Source organism: Tachysurus fulvidraco, chromosome 22 (genome assembly GCF_022655615.1).
Source record: "Tachysurus fulvidraco isolate hzauxx_2018 chromosome 22, HZAU_PFXX_2.0, whole genome shotgun sequence".
Classification (NCBI taxonomy): Eukaryota; Metazoa; Chordata; class Actinopteri; order Siluriformes; family Bagridae; genus Tachysurus; species Tachysurus fulvidraco.
The window spans coordinates 1,807,455-1,831,654 of NC_062539.1; the positions used below are offsets into that span (position 1 = coordinate 1,807,455).

General features: G+C 39.1%; 2 protein-coding genes across 2 annotated transcripts; one reads left to right on the forward strand and one right to left on the reverse strand.

The window, feature by feature from the left end:
• The first annotated feature begins 982 nt into the window (after window positions 1-982).
• gadd45aa (growth arrest and DNA-damage-inducible, alpha, a) lies at window positions 983-2,532 on the forward strand. The gene is made up of 4 exons (XM_027158187.2): window positions 983-1,146; window positions 1,489-1,590; window positions 1,689-1,905; window positions 2,418-2,532. The coding sequence occupies exons 1-4, from the start codon at window positions 1,103-1,105 to the stop codon at window positions 2,529-2,531; spliced, it is 477 nt and encodes a 158-aa protein (XP_027013988.1). The 5' UTR covers window positions 983-1,102; the 3' UTR covers window position 2,532.
• Window positions 2,533-7,488: 4,956 nt separating this feature from the next.
• On the reverse strand, window positions 7,489-22,275 carry gng12a (guanine nucleotide binding protein (G protein), gamma 12a). Its single transcript, XM_027158246.2, has 3 exons — window positions 21,899-22,275; window positions 8,640-8,745; window positions 7,489-8,510 (listed from the first exon to the last, which is right to left on the reverse strand). Exons 2-3 carry the CDS (start codon window positions 8,739-8,741, stop codon window positions 8,385-8,387), a joined length of 228 nt encoding a protein of 75 aa, XP_027014047.1. The 5' UTR covers window positions 8,742-8,745; window positions 21,899-22,275; the 3' UTR covers window positions 7,489-8,384.
• Window positions 22,276-24,200: the final 1,925 nt, after the last annotated feature.

Consider the following 24,200-nt stretch of genomic DNA (forward strand, 5'->3'; position numbering starts at 1 on the left):
CGGGCTGTCCGTGCTCGGCAACCATCAAACCTAACTGAACTGGAGATGTTTTGTAAGGAGGAATGGTCCAAAATACATTCATCCAGAATCCAGACACTCATTACAGGCTATAGGAAGCATCTAGAGGCTGTTATTCCTGCTAAAGGAGGCTCTACTAAATATTGATGTGATTTTTGCCCAAATTTATGCACCTGTCTAATTTAGTTTTGATGCCTATTGCGCATTTCCTGTTAATCCGTTAAACCTCATTTCATTACTGAAATATTACTCCGTCCTTCGGTTATTTGATAGATCCAAATAAAATTGCTGATCCAATCACCCAATTATATATAAATGAAAATCATGGACATTGTCAGGGGTTTCTAAACTTTTGAATACAACTGTGTGTGTCTAATTATAGCTTAGTATCAGGACGATATAATGTAATAAATAATGTCGAAATAATGTAATAACACTTTATAAGGTATTTGTTATATATGCATATAGTTCTATATATTCATGCATATCTAGTCAGAACAAAAAGCTAGTTTAGTGCTATATGTACAGATGTGTGTGTGTGTGTGTGTGTGTGTGTATATATATATATACTGTTAGTTTTTTTGTATAACGTGTTCATTACATATTAAGACCTGTGTTTTATAACACATCACTGATCATATCACACAAATAAACCTCAGACATGTCAGGGCAAAGATTTTCACCTTCAAAAGCCACGTGTCGTCACCGGCTGGATACAGATCCCGCCTCTTAAAGGAAGACAAACCAATCAGACGCCTTTGAGAAGTAAGTTTCGCCCATCTAATTAGCATATGTCCAATCAGCGTGTGCGTAACAGACCCTCGCTGGTGTTTTAAGGATCACGCCTGTGAGTTCTTGAGCAACAGCCAATCGAGTCGAAATGTTTGTTCCGGCTAATTAGAATACGACCAATCAGAAACGGTATGATAATTTTAGCGCGTGAGTGCTGCCTGAGGCACCGGGTGACAGTGAGAAAGGGACCAGAGCGACTGGAGACTCTGTGCAGAGAAGCTGCGTGTATTAGCGTGAAAATATACAGCTTTTTTTTTCCTTTTCATTCGTACTGGATTTCTTGACAAACAACATGACCTTTGAAGAGCTGAATGGAGATTATAGTTCTGTCGAAAGGTACGTTTTTGGGCTGAATTATCGCACAATTCTGTGGTAAAATGTTCTGTGGTAAAATATTAGCTGGAAAGACGTTAGCCGCTCGTGACAGCTGCTAAGTCACGTGACTGAGCTCGAGCGCTCCCAAGCTTACACAATACTGAAAAGTATTAAACGTTCTGCAAATGCGTTTTGTTTTTGTTTTGTTTTGTTTTGTTTTATCTATTTTTTTGCATGCACTTTTTTATATTATATTTAAAAGTAAACAATCATGCAAGAGTGAAGCAACGTCTGTATTTTATATCTGGTCTGTACCCTGGTTACAAAAATTCCTAACATGTTTCTGTCTTTTCTTTCATTCAGGATGGATTCAGTCTCCAAAGCCCTCGAGGAAGTCCTCGCTTCTGCCTTACGCCAAGGTCGGGTTACAGTCGGAGTTTATGAATCTGCGAAGGCACTGAATGTGTAAGAATCACCTGTGCACTAAACTCACAAACACCTTTCACATCAAACCACATGCAACATGGCTGCATGAGTCTAACGCCAATGCTTTGGATTTTCAGAGACCCGGATAATGTGGTGCTGTGCGTCCTGGCCACAGACGACGAGGACGTGAAGGATGTGGCCTTGCAGATCCACTTTACTCTCATCCAGGCCTTCTGCTGCGAGAATGACATCAACATACTGCGTGTGAACAACACCAGGCGCCTCGCCAAGATCTTGGGAGGACCCGAGAAACAAGGAGGCGAGCAAATGGACCTGCATTGCATCCTAGTCACCGTACGTATCCACAGAACACATACTCAACCTTAACACGAATATAACAAGATAGCAGTGGATCTGTTTGAACTAAAATGCAAATTAGTCACCGATTGAATGAAACAAATGAGTGACGTCCGTGAGCGTAAGAAAGCTTTCCGACTCGACTTGTCAGTCTGGCAGTTGCTCGCCCTTGGCCTGCTTTCTGGCTCTCATGCAAATAATTGTCTCCAACAGCCATGAAGTCTCAGGTCTAGAGTCTAATTTGCATTTATTACCTTAAAAAGGAAAGTAGATAAAATAATTAAAACCTATAATGTATAGTAATAATAATAATAGAAATAATGAACCTAATTATGGTTCATGAACATTTCTTAGGTCTGTATTTTACAGTTATAACATTTAGAGATAACAATATAAAGTTATCTTTATAGCTATCTAGCCAAAAACTCGTCACGTTTAGTTATTATGAGCCAATATTTTTCCACCCTATGCTAACAAATCTGACCCTTTTTCTTTCCCCCCCTTCTCAGAGCCCACGTGCATCTTCACGGAAGAACCAGGCATTGTGGAAAGTACATCGCTTCTGTCACGAGAGCCGCTGCATGGACCAGTGGGTCCCCGTGATCAACCTCCCTGAACGATGAGGAAAAAAAACCTTAACTGAACAAAACAATAAAAAAATATACTTCAAAAAATAACAAAACGTTATAAAACTCCTGAGTACGGCCGATCTTGGAACTCGATCTCAGCCTGCTCTCATGGAGGAGGAGGAGTGTTTTTCTCCAGTAACCCATGTCAAGATGACTCAGCTGGTTTTTATTTTTGCTTTCGGAGAAAGGGAGGACACGGAGCTGGAGAGGGAAAAAAAAATCATGAAGCGACTGTGCTGAGCAGTGAGACTCGCTCGTAAAGGATTTCTGTGTAGGAAGTGTGGATTCAGGACGAGGCCGCCGGAGCCGCTACACTGATCATTATCTCAGAAATCTTAATGTTTGTGTTATATACAGATTATTATTATTATTATTATTATTATTATTATTATTATTATTAATGGTATTATTGTGAACTATTTATACCTGGATATATATTTTTAAAAATGTGATGGATTCAGAGTTATTTTTTTGTGTGAGGTAATCACTCATTTTTCTAGTCCTTAAATTATTGCATATTATTCACAGCAAAAAGTATTTATGCTAATTCCTTTTTATACTCAGACTTGTGATTGGTTACAGAAGTATTTTGTGATGAAATAAAATATATTTTGAAAAGAAAAAAAATGTTTGTGGACAATCGAATTTGTTGGCAAAATATCTTCAAATCAGAAAGTAATAAAAAGTTTTAAATATAAGTCTGTTAGCACTGCTGGAGCAGAGGCTTCCTTACAGTAACTTTTGCGATAAGTTAAACGTGTGCTGTTTTAAAAAAGAAATGCTTTCATTTCTCTCTGACATTTATCTGTGATCTGGTAAGACCGTTCTGTCGTTTTTTTGTGTATAAAGATAGCAATGAAATGCAGGAAAGCGTAACATTTTTCACTCTTTTTGTTTTTTCTTTGTTTCCTCTCAGGCCCCACACTGACCCTGGTGACCCTCAGTACAAAAGCCCCCAGTTCCTGCCTTTATTCTGCTTTAGTCAGCATAACGAGGTATTCATTCCCTTTTTAGCCTGATAAACTCCTAACATGATGAACATTGGAGCTCAGCGCTTTCTCTTCCAGACTCGAGAAGCATCCTGAGATAATTTTCAACTTTCGCTTAAATTTTCACTCAGTATTTTTTTCAGATCAGTATTTGTACTTGTCTCAGCCTCACATGTTGTTCTTGCTAAACAGTGTAAAATGTTATTGATTAGTTGTAAAGTGTGAATCTGTTCCTGACACAGCTCATTTGCATATAGCGACACCCACAAAACTCCATAAAAGGTGATGTGCACAGACAGCCGGGAGCATGAAATGAATGCTCAAGGTAAAGACTAAAGGAAAAAGTTGTTTTAAATCACTTTTATACCAGTAGAAATATTTTTAATAATATTTTAATAATAATTCTTAGGAGTGATTAGCCTAGATCTTGTCTTGAGCCTGTGTTTCTGAACCATGGATCAAGAGATTATTCATTCATTCATTTTCTACCGCTTATCCGAACTTCTCGGGTCACGGGGAGCCTGTGCATATCTCAGGCGTCATCGGGCATCGAGGCAGGATACACCCTGGACGGAGTGCCAACCCATTACAGGGCACACACACACTCTCATTCACACACACACACACTACGGACAATTTTCCAGAGATGCCAATCAACCTACCATGCATGTCTTTGGACCGGGGGAGGAAACCGGAGTACCCGGAGGAAACCCCCGAGGCACGGGGAGAACATGCCAACTCCACACACACAAGGCGGAGGCGGGAATCGAACCCCCAACCCTGGAGGTGTGAGGCAAACGTGCTAACCACTAAGCCACCGTGCCCCCCCATCAAGAGATTAGTAAACAAATTTAAATCCAGAGATGCAATGTTCTGAATCGTGTATAAATGTTTGTGTAAACCTAACCGAACAAATATTTTCCACTTTTCCACGGTTACAAAGCGCTGACACTGAAGACTCCTTCCATCAACGTAAAAGAAACTTCTCCCTACAGAAACAGCACCAAGTTGCAAACAACAATCTAACATTAATCTAACTGTAATCTAGCTGTCTTGCAAGTAATCTTGGGTATTTCACACAGTATAATAGCCCAAGTTTGGTTTTGTTTGGTTAGTCTCTAATTCAGTCAAGTCAATAAGCTTTTATTTCATTTAATTTTGTTTATTTAACATTGCTAAGCTAGCTTGTTAGCAAACATAGCTAGAGTCAAAAGGCTATTGCTGTGGAGATTAAATCATTAAATGTAGCTTTCATTATCAAGCTATCTTAGCTATTGTCACTAAATCAGGGATTAATAAAGAATGGAAAACGTGTTGAGAATTTCAGAATAGTTTGGACGTGTAAACACACTAAGTGGAAACTAATCAGTGCTGGGTTTCTGCACCACCATTTCTTGAGCTCTTAAAGCATGTATCCACTTCCGGGTCAGCCGTTGAAGCCACGTTTACAGAGACAACACCAGTGCTTTTGGTTGTACAACCTCGCCCAGCTGGGATGAAAAGTGTGTCACAGGTGAGGTTTCGCCTGTGATGTAAGCCAGGAATTTCCCCTGCAACAACAGAGTCATGATCACAAGGCCTTCACTGCTGTACACCTGACACCTGGCTGAGGTTCAGGACTGTTATGTGTGAAGTGGGCTGCGACAAATTGTTGTATTTAGCCTTAAAACATCTCAAATTTCCCTTTGCGTTCAGGTAAGACTGTATACTGTATGCTAGCCTACATCTACGCTAGTTTCTAGATAGTTTCAGATCTATAGCCAGGTGATTGTTTTGTCCAATGTGACGAGTAATAATCCTGAAATGAAAAAGGTGATCAGGTAGAATTTACATTTACAAGTGTATATGAAGCTAAATATTTTTATTTAAATATTTATTTCTTTTATTGTTTCTTTAAAACTTATTTTCATACTTCTATCCTTTTGCCAGGACACAAGGTAACATGACAAGGAGACTCATTAGATTTTGACCTCCGTTTCTGCATAACAGTTTAGAAAACAAGTCTGAAGTCATCATCATCATCCCCATCTTCAATGGAGTTATTTTTGGAAAGTAGCGATCACAAGGAGAGCAGGTGATGCAGGTGGAGCTGACATTTCGGCAGTACAGAGTTGACTAAACAACATTCACTTCCAGTGTGTGCAGAAATAAACAGACGGTCTTTCTTGCAGAAATGTGTCTGTTGTTTTGGGCCAAAGGGAAAATCGTTTGCTTAAAGTAACATGCACTTTATTGTGTTTTACTTACTTACTTCATCTCAGATGTCTAGAAGAACTGATTCTTTCACATTGTGATGTAATGAGCTGAAATGCTTGTAGACTGTAGACTGTTGGAAAGTAGGCAAAGCCTGAAACACAGGAGTGTGACTTTATATGGCTAAAGGCCAAGGTTTCCACATCAGCACATTCCAGGTCACTAACAGTAAACACACCAACGCAGTTACACAACACGCAATATATTATTGCAATACATATTACAATATGTATTACAATACATCAGGACCAACACCAGCTTTAGCTTTGTTTCTAAAATCCACTTATTATCAGCATTAGATTAGTTCATCCATATACAAGCTGTTGCTTAAGAGACGTAAACGAAGCGTATTAGAACAAGTGAATTAGTACTGAGTAACATGGCACAACTGGAACTACAGTCAGCTGAAAATAAATCAAAGGGAATAAAACATTGACAGGGCTGTCGAGTGTCACACATTGAGAGTGACAGTCCCTCATGTCGGTCTTTTCTCACGCAGAAAAACTTTTTGACTATTTATCATATATTTAATAAGCCGCAGTGCCTAAAACGTATCAGTCCGCACCGCTGTCTCTATGGAACCGGGCAGGAATCAAGAGCGTCTCCCCTGGAGTTCTTAGTTGAGCATGACACTTATCAGCCAATCAAAAAAGGCTACACAATAGCCAATCAGAAAATAGCACTATCTAGGAAAGAGTTAACGCAACAACCAATGAAAAAGATTGGGGTTGCCTGTCTTCAAATCTTGAGAGCCCTGCATTGAGTCATGTTAGCATACAAACATATTGGGGTCTGAAACCATTCACACCAGGAAGGGGCGGGGTTTGTCACGGCCACTTGATTGATTACAGAAGCAGGAAGATTCATGTATTGATAGTTTAAATTTTCTTTTCTTTCTTGATATTTCTTGAAATATCATAATTTATTGGTGTTACCACTGATGTATGTTTTCCTCTGTATGTGTCTAATAGTTTTTGTGAAACGTTACATAACAATTTGATGTAATTGTCTTCCTTTAGATGTTCCATCTGATCTGTCTTCTCTGTATGCATAAAAAGTGTATTGTAGTTTAGACTATTCCCTGATGTTTCTAAGCATACTAGCTCTAACTAACTAGCTAGCTTGCTAACCTGCTAGTGTATCAACAGAGACCACTTTACAGCAGCCCCTCGGTCCTGGAAGTAAATTCCTCATTTCTTTTCTTTATAGACCTTTAAACAGAAAACAACAAGATAAACGTTTCCATCACTATCGTCGTTCGCCTGACGTAGCTTAGAAATATCGCAACGTGCACCAGAGTTACCTCAATACACAAGTGCTGTTTCTATGGTAACATGTTTACAAACGATTGGTGAGTTTCAGATTTAGGCTCGAAACAAGATTAACGAAAAAAAGAAAAAAACATGAAATCAGAACAAATTAATGGCTTCGATCATAAAAAAAATAATGATGGTAACATCAGTTTCTCTACGGCAAAAATAAAATGAAAAAAGAGAACCTAATTTTTTAAATCTGTAAACTATCCTTTACTGTCGCTAATTAGAGTGAATGATGATGTAATAATTAGCATCAGAAAATTTACCTGAGTATTTAATTTGCGTATATATCATAAGAACGGTTTCATTCACATTTTCAGAGACATTACATCACATGTATTTGTAAGCCTCTGAAGCACGTTATCTCAAACCTCAAAAGTATTGGCACCCAACTGATAGTTCTTCAGTTCATCCTTTATTCCCACAAACTGTACTGTACACGGAAATCCAACAATATCGCGACCTCCAGAAAAAAAAAAAACATAACTATAACTTGTCCTAAATTGTTCATGTAACAAGCCGAGGTGACACAGTCGAGTGTTTGAGGTCAGTGGGACAAAGGAGGTGTTTTTCTCTGGTGCACTGAGATGTGAAAGGTGCAGTGTGATGTAATCAGATGTAATCAGATATAACGATATAATCTGATGTTCTCGTAGCTTCAAGTACAATGAACACTGTGGTATGTACTGTAGTGCGAGACACTTTGTGATTTCAGCTTTATTATCCAAGTCTAAACTTTCCTTGTCATATCAAATGTGTATTACACCAGTATTTGTGCACTGTGTGTGTGTGTGTGTTTGTGTGTGTGTGTGAGAGAGAGAGAGAGATACATCACTGGTCAATACTAAAAAAACTTTAAAAAAGGGGTGTGGGCCTCTTTAAAGGTAACACACTCCTTTTTATAGTAAAAATCATTGTGTTGTTTAGTGTTTCATATAAAAGCACATCTAAAATTCTAAAATTCTACACAACTATATCACCGGCTATTTTAAATGTGTCGCTCGTAATAATTGAAATTATTATATTTTTAGTTCATGTTTCAAGATTCAAACAACTTCCACAAGTTCAATACTGAGGGCAAAATTATTTCATGGCACAGTTTTTGCTCAAATTCCCTGGAATGCATTATGTTCAGCATTAAACAACAAACACACACAGTACGTTATTCCCAACACACAGATGCTCGTGTTCGTCTGTGATTAGAGCTGACTGATGTTAACACGGTGTGGAGTTAAGGCAGTGTTCAGTGGCAATGTTAATTAAATAAGGGAGAAGACGATGGACGGTGACTACAGTAAAGTGCAGGGTTTTTTGTCTTTGAAGGGATTTTCTGAAGCCGGGATGCCCATGAGAAGGGGATCATACTTGGCATGTTCACTGCAGTAGCGCATGAGATCAGCTGAAGCTTTGGACACCTGAATGAGAGAGAGAGAGAGAGAGAGAGAGAGAGAGAGAGAGAGAGAGAGAGAGAGAGAGAGACGGCTCATAATGCAGAGATGCCTCTAAATGAATATTTGAGAAGTTCACAATACAAACGCTCTTACCTTTATCCTCTCGATATTGGCCTCCACCCGGAGCTGCTGTACCGTCCTCCTCGCCAGGGCCACGCTGTTAGAGCTCGACTTAGACGACATTTTCTCCAACATGCAACTGTGTACAAGAAAACACACACACACACACACACACACACAGTGGATTTACTGTATATGTTATACAGAGCCACTGATGATCATCAGGGCTTTCACACATGAAACAATTCCCCTAAACACAATCCTGGCTTTATGTGGTTAGAGGTTTCACACTGCTCCTACTTTAACACTGAATCCTGGCTCTTCATCATCTGATGTTCCACACTGTACATTACTAAACCCTGCTGTAACCTTCTTCTGATTTGCTGGTTTATGTATCGACGATCCTGATCGGATAAATCCAGCACACGGGCGCTTTAAATAACGGCTCGTCTCACGCTTTGACTATCAGTGAGGAAAAAAGTTCAGCTCTGTGGTTCTGCACTCGAGCAGGTTCTGTTGTGTTCTTCGTGTTTTTTCTCTTTTTAAGTCGGACCACACGTTCGTTCGTTCCTCGATCTCAGACTTTTAGTTTTTCAGCGTGGTGTATTTCCTCCTCTCTACTGTACAGCACACACTTCTGTGATGTTCGCCGTTTTGCCGTCTGACCCTGTCCACCGAGCCATTTTTTGGTCTTCACCTGATACGAGGCCGAAGAGCTGTTCAGGTTCTGACTGCGTTTCTGTTGCTAAGCGACAAGCCGTGACACTCTAACACTGTTTCACACTGTACACGTTTACCACAGTGATGAGGAGTTAACACTGTAAAACATTCAGAGCAGAGTTTCATCATCTGGGGAAAAGGTTCTACATTACAGTGTGAAACCTTCCTCTAAAGAGGGGGTAGAGGGACGAGAACATGGTGTTAAGTGCAGTGTGCTAATGTTTCTACTTTAACACTAGATGATCATTCCATCCTGTCCAACTGTTAGCTGCCAGTTTGCCAGTAAATCTACCAGCAGTGTTTGATGAAACCAAACGCAATGACTAGTGTTTCTCCTTTCTGTGGAAGAGGAGTACTGTAGGAGCTCCAGGTCAAAGAGGAACAGCATGCTAATGCTACAAATTACATCTTTCTTCCTCAAATGGCTAAAACAGGAAGTGTGTTTTGGGGGAGCCAAAGTACACACACACGCGCACACACACACACACACACACAGACACAGACATGTTTCTGGCTCACAAGTTGTGCAGTGATTAGGAAACACTTTTTTTTTTAAACTGAGCATCATAATGTAAATAATCAGCGTCGCTTGCTTATATGCAGCTGCAGGCTTTAAGGTGTCTGTGTTTTACTCGTAACAATGATTGAGGTCAAACCCGAGACCTCAGTCATGCATGTTAACACGCAACTGAATCTGCACAGACACACAAGGGAAACGTTCTTTTGACATTATAGATGCCACTGTTCTCAAAACAAGATCAACCATTTTAACTCCCATAAGAGACCCGGCAGAGTACCGGTACCGTGTCCTCGCCGTACGTTCAGATAAACGTCAACCTGTTCACGCTTTTGAAATATATAAAATATTCCAAAAATACAACAGGAAGTTGCATCAATGAGCTTCCTGATGATCACAGGAAGAAGAAACATAAGTCATTTTGTTCTTTTCTCTTTATTGGTGATCAGATCACTTCCAGATGATGTCCCAGTTATACACACGTCCAAGCTTGGAGGGGGAGGGGGAGGGGTTCGGTTATGATTTTACCTTCAGTACAGGTTCAGAAGGAGCCGACTGTAAGGAGAACCCGGACTCGATCACTATTGTGTGTGTACAAACTGCACACGCTCTCAGCCACGAGACAATCGACACATTGTGAAGCTCGACAACAAAACGGTGCATGTGTTTCTTCACGGCCTGACGTCACCCGCACGGCCTAGTGTCATGCAAAATTAATGGCTGGGTCAAAAATAGCTTGTGTTCTGCAAATCCCCGAACGCAGGTGTGTGGAAAAAGTTGCGAGTGTGTGTGTGTGTGTGTGTCCATCTGCACACAACAACATGAGGCCTCAGCTGCAATAATGGGCCATTATCATGACGCGCCCCAGCCCTAACCAAACACCGGCTCCTGGAGATAATGCCTTATATACGTCAGCATGCACACACACACACACACACACACACACACACACACACACACACACACACAAAGTCAGGATATGCCAGCTCACACTTTCACACAACACAACTGAAAGAAATGTAGTGAAGGAAAAGAATAACTCAGTAACATGACTGAGCAATGCATGATGATGATGATGATGATGATGATGATGATGGAGTTATTCTTCTCCATCCAAGAAGAATAACTCCATCATCATCATCATCATCATGCATTGCTCAGTCATGTTACTGAGTTATTCTTTTCCTTCACTACATTTCTTTCACAGTGAAGTTTCTGTGTAAGGTTTTTGTACGTTGAAATATTTGTTACACAATGTACATAAACCTTACACTGTACCTTCATGCTCAGCTGAGGTGTTTTTCTTTTATAAATAAAACAAACCTACACAATACTACACACTAATACACAACACACTACACTACCCAACACTCCACTACACAATACTACACAACACAATACTGCACTAAACCACACTACACTACATGTTACACAACACTACACAACCCAACACTACACATTATTAAACTACACACTATTACACTACACACTCCACTAAAAATACTACACAAACCAACACTACACTAAACCACACTACACACTATTACACAACCCAACACTACACCACACATTACATAACACACTCCACTACACAACACTACACTACCCAATATTACACTACACTACACCACACACTCCACTACACAAGATGGACACGACACAACACGACAGACCCAAGAGGAAGGACACGACACGACACCACACACGCCACGACACAAGAGGACACGACACGACACAACACGACACGACCCAAGAGGACACGACACGACACAAACACACGCCACGACACAAGAGGACACGCCACGACACAACACGACACGACCCAAAGACACACGACACAACACACTCCACACAACACGCCACGACACAACACGACACGACCCAAAGGACACACACTACACAACACACTACACAAGATACACGACACACAACGACACACAAGAGTACACTACACTACACGACAACCCAATATTACACTACAGACACAACAACACACTACACAACATACCAATACACTACACTACACTACACAATATTACACTACACTACACAATATTACACTACACTACACTACACCACACACTACACAACACTACACTACCCAATATTACACTACACTACACAACACACTCCACTACACAATATTACACTCCACTACACAACACTACACTACCCAATATTACACTACACTACACTACACTACCCAATATTACACTACACTACACTACACAACACACTCCACTACACAACACTACACTATCCAATATTACACTACACTACACTACACAATATTACACTACACTACACTACCCAATATTACACTACACTACACCACACACTCCACTACACAATATTACACTCCACTACACAACACTACACTACCCAATATTACACTACACTACACCACACACTCCACTACACAACACTACACTATCCAATATTACACTACACTACACTACACAATATTACACTACACTACACTACACAATATTACACTACACTACACTACACCACACACTACACAACACTACACTACACACTCCACTACACAACACTACCCACTAATACACTACACTACACCACACACTCCACTACACAACACTACACTACACAATAATGCACTACACTACACAACACTACCCACTAATACACTACACTACACCACACACTACACCACTACACAACACTACCCACTAATACACTACACTACACAACACTACACTACACTACACAACACTACCCACTAATACACTACACTACACAACACTACCCACTAATACACTACACTACACCACACACTACACTACACAATATTACACTCCACTACACAACACTACACTACCCAATATTACACTACACTACACTATACAACACACTCCACTACACTACACTACACTACACTACACAATATTACACTACACTACACAATATTACACTACACTACACTACACAATATTACACTACACTACACTACACAATATTACACTACACTACACTACACCACACACTACACAACACTACACTACACACTCCACTACACAACACTACCCACTAATACACTACACTACACCACACACTCCACTACACAACACTACACTACACAATAATGCACTACACTACACAACACTACCCACTAATACACTACACTACACCACACACTACACCACTACACAACACTACCCACTAATACACTACACTACACAACACTACCCACTAATACACTACACTACACAACACTACCCACTAATACACTACACTACACCACACACTACACCACTACACAACACTACCCACTAATACACTACACTACACAACACTACCCACTAATACACTACACTACACAACACTACCCACTAATACACTACACTACACCACACACTACACCACTACACAACACTACCCACTAATACACTACACTACACAACACTACACTACACAACACTACCCACTAATACACTACACTACACAACACTACCCACTAATACACTACACTACACAACACTACCCACTAATACACTACACTACACCACACACTCCACTACACTACACAATAATGCACTACACTACACAACACTACCCACTAATACACTACACTACACCACACACTCCACTACACTACACAATAATGCACTACACTACACAACACTACCCACTAATACACTACACTACACCACACACCCACATGTGCAGAACAGCCTCTCAGTCATTGTGTCTGTGGGAGTCTCCCTCCTTGTAAATGCCTCTATTCAGCAGCGCAGTGAAGAAACGCACCACTATTCAGCTCAGACTGCAATCCTACAATCTCGCTCCACCACACTTTAACACGTTCAGCCTTGAAACAAAGCGTGCATTTAGAGACGCCGTGCCCGCATGCTGCCCTGTCGCGGTGTACGACGCTCCCCGGGGTTAAAAGTCCACTGTTAACTCACCTCGCTGGTGGTCTCAAAAACACACGGTCTCTAAAAGAGGAAAACACAATGAGGTCATAAAGCTGCAGTTGTGTTAAGGGGAGAATGTGTGTGTTGGGTTGTGTTGTGTGTGTATTGTGTTAATGGGAGAGTGTGTGTGTTTTGTTGTGTGTATGTTGTTTTAATTGGAAAGTGTGTGTGTTAATGGGAGAGAGTGTGTTGTGTGGTTTTAAGGGGAAAGTGTGTGTGGTGTTATGTGTGTGTTGTGATAATTTGAGTGTGTGTGTTGTATTAAGGGGAAAGTGTGTTGTGTTGTATTTGTGATGTGTTGTGTTTAGGGGAGAGAGTGTGTGTGTTGTGTTGTGTGTACTTTGTGTTGTGTTAATGGGAGAATGTGTGTGTTGTGTTGTGTTGTGTTGTGTGTGTGCTTTGTGTTGTGTTAAGGGGACAGTGTGTGTGGTCATGTGTTGTGTTAAGGGGAGAGTGTGTGTTGTGTGCGTGTTGTGTTAAAGGGAGAGTGTGTGTTGTGTTAAGGGGAGAGTGTGTGTTGTGTTGTGTTAAGGGGAGGGTGTGTGTTGTGTTGTGTTGTGTGTGCTTTGTGTTGTGTTAAAGGGAGAATGTGCGTGTGGTGTTAAGGGGAGAGTGTGTGTGTTGTGTGTGTGTTGTGTTAAGGGGAGAATGTGTGTGTTGTGTGGTGTTAAGGGGAGAATGTGTGTTGTGTGGTGTTAAGGGGAGAATGTGTGTGTGTGTGTGTGTTGTTAAGGGGAGAGTGTGTGTTGTGTTGTGTTGTGTGTGCTTTGTGTTGTGTTAAGGGGAGAATGTGTGTGTGTGTGTGGTGTTAAGGGGAGAGTGTGTGTTGTGTGTGTGTTGTTTTGTGTTAAGAGAAGGATGTGTGTTGTGTTGTGTTAAGGGGAGAGTGTGTGTGTGTGTGGTGTTAAGGGGAGAGTGTGTGTTGTGTTTTGTTGTGTGTGCTTTGTGTGGTGTTAAGGGGAGAATGTGTGTTGTGTGTGCATTGTTTTGTGTTAAGAGGATGATGTGTGTGTGTTGTGTTGTGTTAAGAGGATGATGTGTGTGTTGTGTTGTGTTAAGAAGAGGATGTGTGTGTGTTGTTGTGTTGTGTTGTGTGTCGAGTGGCGTTTCTGTAAGAAAAGTGGAACACGACACACAGGACAATTTACAGAGATGAAAAAAGAAGCGTTTCAGGACGAATCTCCAGTGTGACGATCTAAAGCTGTGACCTTCTCCAGGACAGAGGAGTTTACGCTGTTATCAGTTTCTCTGTGATATACAGACGCCTAAGTTTCATCTTATTTACCTTCCAGACAGGGAATAAAGAGAGGCTTGGTGAGGGAAAGACAACAGGAACTAACGAGGTTCACGTGTTGCTATAACCGGGTTAAAAGTAGGACGCGTTGTTATTTAATTAGCGTCTGATCGATCATTTTGTCCTCTAACTTCATGGCGCAGAGGGTTTTATTCCCCACAAACACAAACCTTTCACATATCCATGATGTAAAGTATCTCGATGACATGCCAATATTAGAAAAAAAAGGCATGAACTCGGAAAGGTCACATGGGTGGCAGTCAGTCAGACATCACTAGTCATCACATGACCCAGTCCATATGATGAAAAAAAATTCCAGCAGCAGTCACGGCATCACGGCGACTTCCCCTTCTGTTGAGTTAGTGATGATGGTGTTAGACCAGAAATAATAAGTGCACACACTGTGGGATACAAGCACATGATAAGAGACCAGAGGAATGAAGGCATGCCCACGTTTCAAGGACACACACACACACACACACACACACACACACACGCTCACACACATGCACACGCACGCACACACTCACACACATGCACACGCACTCACACACACACAGGAAGCATGTGTACGAGAAGAGCGAGGCCAAGAAGAGGAAACCGAAAGGTAAACACAGTGATGTAACTTTCTTCAGATTTTCTGAGACACCAAAGTAAAACCCCTGGAAGACGGAGCGATGTCTCAGAAACACCCACAGTTGCACTACGGGGAAGTTTACAGCGAATACATGTGAAAAATCATACTTGCTGAATGAAGAAAATATTGTTTCCTGTTCAACAGAGAAGCTTTTAACTGTAAAATCAGTTCCATGGAGCTCATCAGTGCTGCTCAACACACCGCGGAATTCCAAGCTGATTTTTTTTTCATTTATTAATAATGAACTGAGATTTTGCAGCAATAAAATGTAGAATAGTTGACACGGTTTTCTGCACGGATGCAGGGAAGAAGTCTCAAGGGTCAGCACTTTTTATAAAGCAGGACCAGAGACGAACGGGTGCAGAGACGATAAGGTCCAGAGACGAATGGGTCCATAGACGATAGGCTCCCGAGATGAACGGGTTCAGAGACGATAGGGTCCAAAAACAAACAGGACCAGAGACGAAAGGGTCCAGGGACGAAAGGGTCCAGGGACGAAAGGGTCCAGGGAGGAACGGTGGTGGATGAAGAAGACAATAAAATAAAACTATCTGCGCATGTTTCCAGTTATGGACCTAAACATTTGTTGTCGTTGTGTTGAACATAGCAGGACACAAACATATGAACATTTCTGGTGAGTTGTTGAGGAGGAGAATTTGAGTGGTACAGTATAAAGAAAACTTGCTGTGTAAGGAACTAAAACATCAGTTCCTTTATCAGTCCACCACATTTTATAAATAATGTACAAAGTGCTGGAGCAAAAAAAAAAAAAACAAATCATCCAATGACAAAAAAGAAAGGCTTTTGCAGGAACGACTGTATAGCTGTAATGTAAGAACGAACAGCAAACATCATTCTCTAATGAGTTAAACGGAAAAAATAAAACTTGTCATTCTTTAAATACCAAAAAAAATTATATTTAATTTTATAAATTGCTGTGGTACTAATAACCCCAGTGAGGTGAACTTGTACCTTAACTTCTTCAACCCATGCCGTTGTTCATTCATTCATTCATTTTCTACCGCATATCCGAACGTCTCGGGTCACGGGGAGCCTGTGCCTATCTCAGGCGTCATCGGGCATCGAGGCAGGATACACCCTGGATGGAGTGCCAACCCATCGCAGGGCACACACACTCTCTCATTCACTCACACACACACACACTACGGACAATTTTTTCCAGAGATGCCAATCAACCTACCATGCATGTCTTTGGACCGGGGGAGGAAACCGGAGTACCCAGAGGAAACCCCCGAGGCACGGGGAGAACATGCAAACTCCACACACACAAGGCGGAGGCGGGAATCGAACCCCCGACCCTGGAGGTGTGAGGCGAACGTTCTAACCGCTAAGCCACCGTGCCCCCCATGCTGTTGTTTATTTATAAATTATTTATATTTAACTGCATGACATGATTTCTAGTCATTTTACTTTCTACTTTACTTTTTTTCTTTTATTGCTGTGATAGCAATAGAACCAGTAGGATGAGTTTTGGGGGAGTAGAACTTTTAACGAATTTGTAAATGCTGTGTTTTTCGTATATTTTATTCAAAAAGCAGACTAAAAGCAATTCAACACAGAAAAGCGATGATTAGATTTCTGCATTGATGTTCTTCATACTTCATTTTCACTGGTAAGAATTTCTGTTTTAATTTTAATTTTATTTCTAGCATGTTTCATATCAAATGTATTGTTTTTTATCTTCTTATTTATTTTATTTTGATAAAACCACACACACACACACACACACACACGCACACACACACGCACACACACACGCACACACACACACACGCACACAGAGGAGGTTAACTTTTCTGTTCTCTGGAGTTCTCAGGAGATACTTAGTTAAAACCACAATAGACTGCTGTAGAGTTTATGAGAAAGCAGGAAGTGGAGTCACATGGGGGTTCTGAGGGCACTTGTGTGGCACGGTGGCACCTGCAGACTTTTTTTTTCCACCACACGACCAAAAAGGTCAAAAGATTTGGGGCCCTGTTAGAAGCTCGTCTGTGAGATTGTCTATTTCTTTCTCTCACGCAAAACAAATGCCTTAAACATGAGACCCCTCAAGGCCTCCTGCTTTTACAAAACTCTGACAGGGAACCTTCTCACAATCCCGAGTCTGTCCCGCCGGAGCCCTGAAGCTCCTTTGTTTGAGGATCTTCAGCGTCGTGGCCACCTGAGGCTTCCTGCCTTCTCACTTTCTGCCAACACGGATACGTCCCTATTCATCTGCTCACGGCACCCAGGGGGGAGAGGCATTCCTAAAAAACGGGAAGCGATACTCCACATACCTCCTCTCTGACACAGGGCTCGGCTTTTACAAATACGGAAACAATGGCCATATTAGAGCAACGCTGGTTATGAAATACGGTAAGGTCACGGCACACGGCACACCTTCACTCTACCATGTGATTCAGATTAGTCAATGAAAAACCTTTAACAGGCCTTCAGATGACTCAGGGTTTTTTTTATGAACTCAAATAAAAACATTAATAAAGCTTAGGAAAAAAATTGTGGAACGTCACATTACCTGATTTACAGCTCTGCGTGTTTCTAATTAACTTTCAATTTTTATTACAGCAATTTAGGGAAACAATTTTCTTGTATATAGAATTTTCTGTCTGTTTGTTTGTTTGTTTGTTTTATTTTACATAAATCATCTAAGAGCTGTACAAGAAATCCTAATATTATCTGTGCTCCAAATATTTTATATAATTTCTGCGATATCCGTGAGTCGAGTCCATGTTAGCTTGCTAATATTTTTTTAATCGGTTTACAATTTTTTTATATCATTTTTTATCCACATTCCTTCATATGTATAAACCTTGACTTCTATTTGTATAAGTATATAAAAATAATACTGTTACTGGATAGATGTAATTAAAATTCATTGTGTATAATCGATGCATTGTTGGATTCTTTAAAGACGACACAGTAAATTTGGGGTACGTTTACCCTTTTTACTGTTAAAATTGTGCTGTGTTATTGGGTGAATTTAAAAAGAAAAGGAAACACTACAACATGGCCCATGAGCAGAACTTTGTCCTATAATGCCTCCATGTAAAGCGATAACAAATTTAATGGCAGTCACTCGTCATCCATGACAACCTCAGCTCGCGGTGTGTGTCGTGTCACTTTGCATGAAAGATCTTCTTAAACGTTGCGGGTGACACAAAGCTAATCAATAAAACGCAGCCATTAAAAGGTGGAGTCGTCTATTAAAGTGGTGCTGTAGCTCATCATTAATCAGAACGCTATGATTTCCTGTCTCCTGGTGCCAGGCAGCATGTGTGTAGGACAGATGTTACATTCATCTGCATGCCAACTTCCATCTGGAAAGTGCAAAACTTGGCCAAAAAAAAAAAATTCACCGTAAAAGTAAGTTAGTGCCACCGTTTGGAAAAAAGGAGAAGTGACGATCTGTGACAACAGCACTACGTTCTAGTAACGTCCTCTTCGTACCCTTGTTCAATTCCTTACACAAATATGCACTTTTTTGAAGATTTTTAGTACACACATGTACTCAGGATGACAAGAGAATGTATCTGAAACAATTTCATTAGCTATTTATTGCTTTCTAAAGAGCAGATTCAACACTGCACACTTTGCTAATTCTGCCCTGCTAGTTAACTAGTTGTTTACATAATATTCCATACAGTACAAGGGCAACAGGCTACAAATAACTGTAATGTTCAATCTGTGAGTAAATGTGAAGTCAGTGGGTGTTAGATATGTACTAAAGTTAGCCACAATTATCCCTCTCTACAAAAAAAACACACTCATATGTCATTCTGTTATAGAAAACTTATAACCACCACAAAATTGGTTATTTAACAACAACACATTCTATCTGTCTTTTGTTGTTCTTATCCAATTGTAGTCACATTTACTGCTGTGTAACATGCCTGACACTGGAGACTCCTTCTCTTAAAAGTCTCATATATCATAAAGAAATGTGCACATAATGAATTTCACCTGAGCCGATAAACAATTAAATGACTTTTATCTAAACTAATATATATATATATATATATATATATATATATATATATATATATATATATATATATAATTAACTGTAATCTATAATTATCTAAATATGTTCAAGGTACAACTTATTACTTTGCTGTTGTGTTCAATAGCTAATACAAGATGCTCATGCTAATGTTACATGTGATTAATTAACATGTCTGATTACCCTCATTAATCACAACAATACTTCTAAATTCTGCAAGACATGCCATTAGAAAACAAAACCATTTTATTATTTTGGCTTACAGATTTAAAAAAAAACAAAGAACCAAATTACCAATAAAACAAACAAACAGCTGGAACCCATTTTTTGTGTGTGTCAACACACTTGGCCAATAAACCTGATTCCGAAGACCGGCTAAGTTCAACACTCATCATCGACATCTTGTGGAAGAAAGTGGTACTGCAGGGTTTTAGGTTTTAAAAAAAGTCCTAAGTAAAAGTAACTTAATTTTAAACTTTAGCTTTTTTTATTGTTTCTATACTTCTGTAAATCTGCTGTCTGAATTTGTGAAATGTTAAAAGTTTAAACTCTAAAAATAAGTTGAACTCAATTGATTAAATACACGTCTTAGAATCAGGCTAATTCTATCATGCTAACTGTTCCCTTAGCTTTCATTCATTACCCACACGTGCATATTTAACTACGCATAAAATAAATGAATGTATTTTGAATACATTTAAAACATTTTATACTGAAGACATTCATGTCGAAGTCTGAGGAATTTCATAACTTTTAGGGACGTTGCTGTTTTTCACTCAGGATCATGAACATTTATAAAAACACTAGTTAACATTCTAGAGAAAACGTTTTGCAACCAGGATGCTAGAGCAAACAAACATGACCAAATCTCTCAAAAACTTATCTTTAGATGCTTTGACTAAACAAGTAAAGTGTAAAACTGTTTTAGTCAGCATTTGTCTAGGACCTGTCATTATCACAGGTATAAGACCTTCACCACAACACCTCCCTGTTTAATGAGAGGGTGAGAGGGTGTATTTAACACAGGATCTCTGCTTAATTCTGACAGATGTAGCATTGTGGGAATCATAGATCAATTCAGGGAAAAGAAACACAAGTCATGGAACTGAGTTCTTGGAATTCCAGATACATGAGTCCAAAAAAAATCATCCTAAAAGTTGTTGTTTTTCTTTTTTTTTTCCTGAGACTTATTCCTTCATGTTCTTAGATCTCAGAATATAAATACAACGAGAGCTCGCAGTAATTTTTAACTCAAGGTGTTTTATTCTTTTTAATACCACAGCAAATATTTGCACATTATCATTTTTATCCATTTAGAGATCAGCTCAGTGTTGTGGAACAGCTGCGAAACAAGTTCGTTCCTGTTGGGGTTTGTATTTTATTTTATTTAAACTGAACATTTGTTGTTGGATTTGAACTCCTAACTTTAATGAAAACATTAACACTTAAACTTTTATGATGTGTTTGGCACTGTAATGTTGTTTTTCCCATGAGAAGTTAGTGGTTGTTACAATCTGATTTGTCTGCATTAGTCTCGTTCTAATACAGAACTAAGAAAGTAAACATTAGATGGCAAATTTGTTTTCACTAATCGACCTGGAAGGTGACATGGTGAAGCAGCTCGGGTTACCGTCAATATGGAATTTGTGTTCATATGGGTTCATCAGGGTTCTCTGGTTTCAGCCCACTGTCTAAAAACAGTTTAACACTAAATTACTATGACTAGTGTCTCTTCTGAGGTGTATTCCCAGTTTGAGCCCAGAGTTTCTGGGACAATTTCCAGATCCAGTGACAATTTCTGACCAGGATAATGTGCTTAATCAAGATGAATGAAAGAACTACACCCTTATTTGTTTGTTTGTTTCTATGTTTGTTTATTCTGGACTACTCCTTTAAAATGACATTATAATGATATTCATGAATAAATTTAAAACCCTAAAATCTGAGTATATGATCTCATGTGAAATGATGAAGACATTAAAGATGAACATGAGATGAAAGTGTTAAAGGAAGCTGAAGAGCTTTGTAATGTGTTCATTGTGATATTTAATACGCCAGTTATAATGGATTAAAACATTGTCAAACAGGACTATATATGATCCAGAAACACCCAGTTAAACTTCTTAAAAGTACAAACCGTATCCCATGTACTGTTTTATTTTTACCTTTAAATATCCAGAGCTTCCAGTTTCTTCTCCAAATCCGTAAAGACCCAGTAAACTGCCCCCAAAAAGACACAGCAACAACGAACCAGCTGTTTGTTGTCCAGAAACAGCACTTAGATCCTCGGTTACAATAAAATGTAGTGTTTTCACTTCGATAATAACTGTTTATAACAGTTTCTAACACTTTCAGCGACGCTAAGATCAACCACATTGAGGAAAACAAACGACCTTCCGCTGAATGCGCTGTTTGCGCAGGATACGAACTTTGCGTAAGAAGCATAAGAGCAGACTCGCATGTTATAAACAGTGTGTTAAACTAGAACGCCACACTTATTAGTATACTAACATCAATTGTTACGTCTGATATCGACATTAATGTTGATACACGCGCTTAAAATTCACTGTTTACGTTTGCTTTAAGAATTATTATTTTATTTTAATTGTGCAACTACTAAATCTGTCCAGCAGGTGGCGGAAAAATCAAACAAAAACCCATTTGAACGTAACATATATATCTTTTATTTATTATTTATTTTATTTTATTTTATGTATCTTTTTTTACATAGACTGCAAACTGCTATATCATAAATCAAGCCTTTTAAATTTGATCATATTTTATATTATAAACATATTAGAGGTTTATGAATGTTTAGATTTGCACTGCAGCTTTAAGTCTGATGTAGTCAACAGATAAAGAAATTTTATAGTTACAAGTTTACTGTGATACGATAAGTTAAATTATGTCTGTTTTGTCTTAACTCTGGAGCAATGACTGTTGTTTTATATCGATGGCAACCTTTAGCTCATCTATATAGATAACCATCACAATGTCAGAGAAGAATTATTCAAAAGTGTTTATGACAAAGGTTAAGACAAATAATTGTCATACATGTTCACCTTGTACTTTTCAATTATACACTGAAGACAGTAAGCTTCCCTTGATGTCTACATAACATTAAATATCGAAATCAAATGAAAGCAACTAATTTCTGACACTTGTACCTGCTTCGAACAATGGTCTCCAATGCAGCGTGTATATCTATATATTCTGTAGTGTTACATTGGTGTTGTGTTGAGGTTTTTCTAGCAAGTGGCCCAAAAAATACGTTTAAATTATTGACGGTAATAAAGAAATATTTTCTGTTATATGTGACATTTATATTTAAGTATTTATAGTATGAAAAAGAACAGAAGAAAAGTTTTATGATTTCTTGGTCATGGTCATTTAATCACAAAGCTTACTGTAGTTAAATAATTAAACAAATCCATGTGTAAACATGTAGGCTCTGTTTAAATTTGTTTTCAGTAAGCAAATATTTTTAGAGCAAATTAGGTTAAGATAAGACATATAAATATTACTTGTTGCAACGCCATTCGTTGCTCTTTGGCCCACATTCAAAAACAGTTTCTAGCCCTTGGGCTGAAGATGGTTCAACAAACGTTATAATAATTATCCTGCGTACAGTCTTATCGAGATTGAGAATATTTATTCAGAAGTCTTCCTTACTGGCATGTCTATACAGGTCTACTTCATTTATTTGTAATTCTTATGGTCTACAAACAAAAGCCTCAGGCTGGTGGCATTACTGTATCTTGTAACCTACTGTACTGTATTGTACACTACTGTAGGTTACCAGGTGATGCCATCAGCCTGAGTATTATGATCTACAAACAAAAGACACCTTGTAACCTACTGTACTGTATTGTAAACTACTGCATATCAAAACGAATTCTTAGACTAGGACATTTGTCAGATCATCAAGTTACAGTTCTAATTACACATATTTGTGCTAATGATGCCAACTTTGTTGTCTTTGTCATTCAGTTTGATGCCATTTTGTGTCGTTTAAATGACCTTTTTATCACAAAAAGTGATCACCACTGTTCCCAATGACCAATCACTGATCACCACTGTTCCCAATGACCAATTTTTTTTTTAAAAGAGTTTAGTATAGTTTATTCTTATTTTAAACTATATTCCCAATTCTAAATTCTTCTATCAGGAAAACATTAGATAAAACAGCAAATAAATAAATGAGTCATTTCCTTTGTGTGTGATCTTTAAACATGTCTGTACATGTGCAATTAACCAGTGAATTTTGAGTTCAGCCTGGTTTAACTACATGCTGTTAACTTGAACTCAGATCAGAATCAGCATTAGACATACAGCTCAGCTTTTATGAATAATTTTGTATTAATAGATCGGGCAAATAAATTCGCTAACAATGTGTGTATCTTTCTTTCCTATGGACTAAACTAACATGGATCAACTCCAAGTCTTACTCCGATTAAACTCTGGCTT

Excerpts from the sequence above, each read along its gene's own strand:
- gadd45aa (XM_027158187.2), top strand. The coding sequence starts at position 1,103 with ATGACCTTTGAAGAGCTGAATGGAGATTATAGTTCTGTCGAAAG. Across the intron at positions 1,147-1,488 it reads GATTATAGTTCTGTCGAAAG|GATGGATTCAGTCTCCAAAG; the intron begins GTACGTTTTTGG and ends TCTTTCATTCAG. Across the intron at positions 1,906-2,417 it reads TGCATTGCATCCTAGTCACC|AGCCCACGTGCATCTTCACG; the intron begins GTACGTATCCAC and ends CCCCCTTCTCAG.
- gng12a (XM_027158246.2), bottom strand. The coding sequence starts at position 8,741 with ATGTTGGAGAAAATGTCGTCTAAGTCGAGCTCTAACAGCGTGGCCCTG. Across the intron at positions 8,511-8,639 it reads CCAATATCGAGAGGATAAAG|GTGTCCAAAGCTTCAGCTGA; the intron begins GTAAGAGCGTTT and ends TCTCTCATTCAG.